Source organism: Phocoena sinus, chromosome 2, assembly GCF_008692025.1.
Source record: "Phocoena sinus isolate mPhoSin1 chromosome 2, mPhoSin1.pri, whole genome shotgun sequence".
Taxonomy (NCBI): domain Eukaryota; kingdom Metazoa; phylum Chordata; class Mammalia; order Artiodactyla; family Phocoenidae; genus Phocoena; species Phocoena sinus.
This window is the reverse complement of record NC_045764.1, coordinates 25,393,663-25,399,662: the sequence shown is the minus strand read 5'-3', so window position 1 is coordinate 25,399,662 and position 6,000 is coordinate 25,393,663. Positions and strand designations below refer to the sequence as shown.

The following is a 6,000-nucleotide window of genomic DNA, read 5'->3' as shown; positions in this document are numbered from 1 at the left end:
GCGGGGCTACTCTTCCTTGTGGTGCGTGGGCTTCTCATTGTGGTGGCTTCTCTTGTTGTGGAGCACGGGCTCTAGGTGCGCGGGCTTCAGTAATTGTGGCACGCTGCCTCCGTAGTTGTGACTCACGGGCTCTAGAGCGCAGGCTCGGTAGTTGTGGTGCACGGGCTTAGTTGCTACACGGCATGTGGGATCATCCCGGACCAGGGATCAAACCCATGTCTCCTACATTGGCAGGCGGATTCTTAACCACTGCGCACAGAGAAGTCCCCCCTTCTATGTTTTAACAAGGCCTCCAGGTGGTTTTGATTTGCTCAACGTTGTGCTAACAGTTTGAGGATCACTGGTGTGACCTTGTCCATAATTACATGCTCTCCCTCCCACCCCACCCCACCCTGACTTCCTTCTTTCTTTCCTTCCATAAACATTGAATGTATTGCTCCCTTATCAGTGTTTTTATGACACTTGTTTGAAAATGTACACATTTGCACATTGTGTGTCTGTCTGTAAACATCAAATTCGTGCTGGCCAAACACAGAGTATCATTTATAGCAATCCAAGAGAAACTAACTCTTGAAGTGGCCCATTAGTCATGTACAGCTGAAGCTTTTTGACCGGAATAATCCATTACCTAGGATCTAGCTTATCCCCCTTCTCCCGACATTAACTCCAGTGAAATCTTTTCAAATATTGAAGCTCTACAGTTCCAAGGGCTTGGTTGTCCTCTTTTGGTATTACCCAAAGACTATTCCCCCATGGACTCTGTTCTTTAGAAACTCAGAATTGAAGGTTCAGTGGAGGGGGGCTAGTTTAGAGCACTGAGCTAAGGTCCAAAGCATTCCTAGTTACCAGTCCAGAGTTCTTAGGGGGCATTCATTAAAGGATGTGATCAGGAGAATGGGGTAGTCAACCAGAGGCTGGGAAAGGACCTACGTGGACCGAGGAACAAGGTCCAGTTACATAGGGTAGAGAGCGTGTGTGTCTATTTACATTAGTGCTAGGGTTTTCCTTGGGATTTCTAAACTGGGAAGTTGCGATGAACTTAGCATGAGGCTACTCTTCTTTGTATTATACATGGCATAGAGTTCCATGCCGGTCATGCTTTAATGAACACATACACATGAAAATGGGACCAAGGGTTCTGGTTTTTCCTCCCTGTTCCTCCAGTGACCTTGGACTTGCTGCCTACATGCAGGTCAAGCTCGCTCGTTGATACTACAGAGCTGGCTTCACGATGGGGTTGCAGGTGCCTGGTGTCCTGTGATGTGACTTCAGAGCTTTCCAGAACCCATGGGATCAGGAGATGCCTCTTGGATGAGTGTTCAGCTGCCTTGATTTTGATTGTGGTCCATGACATCTGCGGGTTCTTCTTGGCTTCTTACTGCCCTTGGTTTTCTAGATTGTCCTTCTATTCTTCTTCCTGTAGTGATATAACAAGTCATAGTCATGGGTGTAATGCCGCACCAAGAAGAATGTGGTCTGCACCCTAAACTGATGTGGGTGGAGCATTCAACAGAAGCCCCCATTGACCCGCTAACTTTAAATCCCACCCCGGGATACTGTGACCTTCCCACATGCTGACCACCCCTCTAGAGATCAAGACTGGCAGCCCTGTGGTCCTCACAGCGTGATGATCCAATCATTGTGCGGTGAGTGGGGCTGAGAAAGAGCCTGGGACTCAGATCATTACAGGTGTGGAGGCTGGGTGGGTCTTAGGGAAGGGGCTACAGGAGGGGGTCTGCTCCAGGGCTACTCCCCACGGGGTACATGACCCTCACGTTACACGTCATCCTAGTGTGTAGTGACAACAGTCCCCCGTAACACTCTAACATCTGGTGTCATCCCCAAGTCAACCCTCTTCCTTAACCCTCACTTCTGATCAGCCACCAAATCCTGCTAACTTGACTCACGTATTTCTCGATTTTTTTCTACTTTTTTTTTAAAATTTATTTTTAATTTATTTATTTTTGGCTGTGTTGGGTCTTCATTGCTGTGCGTGGGCTGTCTCTAGTTGCAGCGAACATGGGCTTTCTCTAGTTGCGGTGAGCGGGGGCTACTCTTCATTGTGGTGTGCGGGCTTCTCACTGCAGTGGCTTCTCTTGCTGTGGAGCACGGGCTCTAGGCGCGTGGGCTTCAGTAGTTGTGGCTCGCGGGCTGTAGAGTGCAGGCTCAGTAGTTGTGGCGCACGGGCTTAGTTGCTCCACGGCATGTGGGATCTTCCCAGACCAGACCAGGGCTCGAACCCATGTCCCCTGCATTGGCAGGATTCTTAACCACTGCGCCACCAGGGAAGTCCTTTTCCTCCTTTTTAACTTATGTCCACTGACCTAGTTCATGCTCTCCTCATCCCCTGTGTGGATTTATTCCATCGTAACATAATCAAACTGCCACCACCATTACCCACTGTAACTCTAGCCTCTATTGCGGCCAGACTGTTCAGAGGGCCAGTGCTACCATTTATCGCATAATCGAGCTTCTGTGGCTCGCTGTCGTCCTCAGGATCGGGCCCGAGCTCCTCAGTCTGGCCTGATCTTCCAGGCCTTGGTCCCTGGCCATTCCCACAGCACCACTGTCACCACTGCCCCGTGCACTTTACACCCCAGTGTTCAGAACTGCTAGATCCTCCCAGACGTCCTCATGCCCTTCAGGCTGCCTTACTTCTCCTCCTGCCCCTCTGACTTGCAGCTTCTCCTGCCGTTCTTTTTTTTCTTTTTTTTGCAGTACGCGGGCCTCTCACTGTTGTGGCCTCTCCCGTTGCGGAGCACAGGCTCCGGACACGCAGGCTTAGCGGCCATGGCTCACGGGCCCAGCCGCTCCGCGGCATGTGGGATCTTCCCGGACCAGGGCATGAACCTGTGACCCCTGCATCGGCAGGCAGACTCTCAACCACTGCGCCACCAGGGAAGCCCTCCTGCCGTTCTTTATCTGGCCACTGGTATCAGCTCTGAAAGCCTTCTGGGTGTCCCCATAGAGGATTAGGTTCTTTTCTCTTCGTTCCTGTAACACCTCAACCTTAGGCTTTAACAAATTACATTTAAAGTCTCAATTTTTTTCCCCTTCTCCTCCACTGATCTGTAAGCTCCTGAGAGCAGGGGCCATTCGTATTCATCCTTAGGCCCCTGGCAAGTGCCTGGTACATAGGAGATATTCTCATAGTCATTTTAAAATTGAGATATAATTGACATAGAACATCGTGGAAGTTTAAGGTGTACCGTGTATTGATTTGATACATTTATATATTGAGGTGTAATGAACACTGTGGTGTTAAAACTAACACTTCCATCATATCACATAACTGTCATTTCTTCTTGATGGTGAGAACATTTAAGATCTAGTCTCTTAGCAACTTTTAAGTATATAATACAATGTTGTTGATTATAATCACCTCTGCTGTGCATTAGATTCCCCAGAACTTATTCATCTTCTAACTGCAAGTTTGTACCCTTTGAGCAGCATCTACGTAGGAGATATCCTATCAAAATTTTTTGGAATTATACGGAAGACAACAGCTGCCCAAAAGGAATAATAAAACCAATTCGCTGTGCTAAGGGGTTTTCATGAATTGAAAACTCCTAGTTTTCTAGCTGGTGCTGTACCATAAGAACTTTCTGTGGTGATGGGAATGTTTTGTATCTATGTTGTCCAATAATGTGGCCACGTGTGGCTATCAGACACCTGAAATGTGGCTGGTGCAACGCGTAGACCGAATTTTTAATTGCATTTAATTTATTTCAGTTTAAACTTAAATATCCACACGTGGCTAGTGGCAACCCTATCAGACAGTACAATCCTAGACTTCCCCAGCCCTTCCTCAGCCCATGGGAACATCTGGTTACTTCCTAATTTGCTCAGAGCTCCCATGGGGCAAGGCTCCAAGAACTGGTGTGTTGGCAAATGTTTAACAACCAGCTGTCTGAAAAAGGCTGCCTGTTTCCATGGTGTAAAAACTCCCACCACTCCCAGTTTCAAGCTACCTTGAATACAGAGTTGGGGAGAGACGTGCAGTATAAAACCATCATATAGATAGTATTTCCTCGATACAGATACACAGATGCAAATAACCCTGAGAATAAAGTAGTAAAATGCAGTAAAACAATTAGAAAGTGATTAATTTTGAGTACTTATTAACTTTGTTTTCTCTTTTAATAAATTTATTTATTTATTCATTTTTGGCTGCATTGGGTCTTCGTTGCTTTGCGCGGGCTTCTCATTGCGGTGGCTTCTCTTGTTGTGGAGCACAGGCTCTAGGCTCGCGGGTTCAGTAGCTGTGGCTCGTGGGCTTCAGTAGTTGTGGCATGCGGGCTTCAGCAGGTGTGGCTCGCGGGCTGTAGAGCGCAGGCTCAGTAGTTGTGGCGCACAGGCTTAGTTGCCTTGCGGCATATGGGATCTTCTCGGACCAGGGATCAAACCCGTGTCCCCTGCGTTGACAGGTGGATTCTTAGCCACTGTGCCACCAGGGAAGTCCCTGACTTTGTTTTTAATATAATTTATTTAACTGTAAGTTTATATAATTTAATTTTTAACAATGGCTATGCTTAAAAGCAGTTCTCAAAATTCCAGAACATCTAGCTTTTGGCTCTCAGGAGCTGGGGTAAGTCAGCTCCCAGTAATTGCTTTAAAAAATTTTAAAAATCAAATGTAGTATTTCTGTTTGGCCACAAGAGGGCACCATCAGATGAAATTCAATTCTAGGAAGGCTTTTGGACCAGCTCTCTGGGTCAGTTTGAGGTGTCTGTTTAGGTCTCCTGGAAGATTGCAATTCTGGGAGATCTTGGAAACTCATATAGTTTCAGGCAGTTCTTGGTTTCACAACATCAAGTCCAAACCTTTCCCACTCCCAAATAGCTTCATCCCTTTGTGTCCGAAGGTTTGGGTCTTTAAGCTACCAAATACAAAGATCCTTGATAGGTATTAGGTCCTGTCAGTGAGGGAAGGAGAGGATCTGTCTGTGCAGTAAAAATAGCGTCTTGGGCAATTTACCTGCATCATCTCACAGAATCCTATAAAAACGCCTCAGGAATTGGCTAACACGTAGAGGGATTGGTAGGTTGCCAGGTATGCGAATAATTCCTAACATGGCAACCCTAGAGGGCTTCTCCTTTGCGTTGCAATCATTTGTGCTTTTTAATTGACAGAAGGAAAACCAGGAGTTTATCGTGGGCCTGACGATCAAGATAAGAATGGAAGGAATCTGATGATTTCTCTCTGGCTAGGCAGGCTGGGGGGTCGGAGGGCTTTGGTTCTTGGCGGGGGGTGGGGGGGTGACTCTCTGTCTTCTCAGGGTCTTCTGGGGGGTTTATATCAGGGTTGGCAGAGTGCACCCGGTGAGGAGGGGGTAGGGGATGCCCTGGGAGGTGGGGAGAGTGACAAGCTAGGTCTCCATAGTCCTCTGTCTAAAGGGAGGGAGAGACTGACACTGTGTGTGTGTGTGTGTGTGTGTGAGAGAGAGAGAGAGAGAGAGAGAGAGAGAGAGAGAAATGATTTCACGCTCTTGATTCTTAACACTGTTAGTGCAGTGGGTCTCAAAGTTTGGTCCCTGGACCAGCAGCATTGGCATCACCTGGGCATTTGTTAGACGTAAATTTTCAGGCCCTACCCCAGACCTGCTGAATCAGGGACTTTGGGGGTAGGCTTGGCAGGCTCTGCTTTAAGAAGCCCACAGGGAATTAGGAATTTGGGATTAACAGATACTATATATAGAATAGATAAACAATGAAAACCTACTGTGTAGCACAGAGAATTATATTCGGTATCTTGTGATAACCTATAATGGAAAAGAATCTGAAAAAGCATATATATGTGTATTTATATATATCTGAATCACTTTGCTGTAAACCTGAAACACCGTAAATCAACTGTACTTCAATTTAAAAAAACAAGCCCCCCTGGGAGATTCTGATGCACTCATGTTTCAGAACCACGGGTCCAGCTCGGGGTTATCTAAACTGGATGTGTATGTATTAGATGCGACTGAGGAGCTTTTAAAAAGTACTAACATCCCAG

The 6,000-nt window shown here is 46.9% G+C and overlaps 1 protein-coding gene across 1 annotated transcript in view; it reads right to left on the bottom strand.

The window, feature by feature from the left end:
* Window positions 1-402: 402 nt before the first annotated feature.
* The window catches only part of IL2RA (interleukin 2 receptor subunit alpha), a 43,814-nt gene continuing 38,216 nt past the window's right edge, over window positions 403-6,000 (bottom strand). The window contains exon 8 of the mRNA XM_032622193.1: window positions 403-1,417. Within this exon, the coding sequence (XP_032478084.1) occupies window positions 1,393-1,417 (25 nt within the window). The 3' untranslated portion in view covers window positions 403-1,392. The remainder of the gene's footprint in view (window positions 1,418-6,000) is intronic.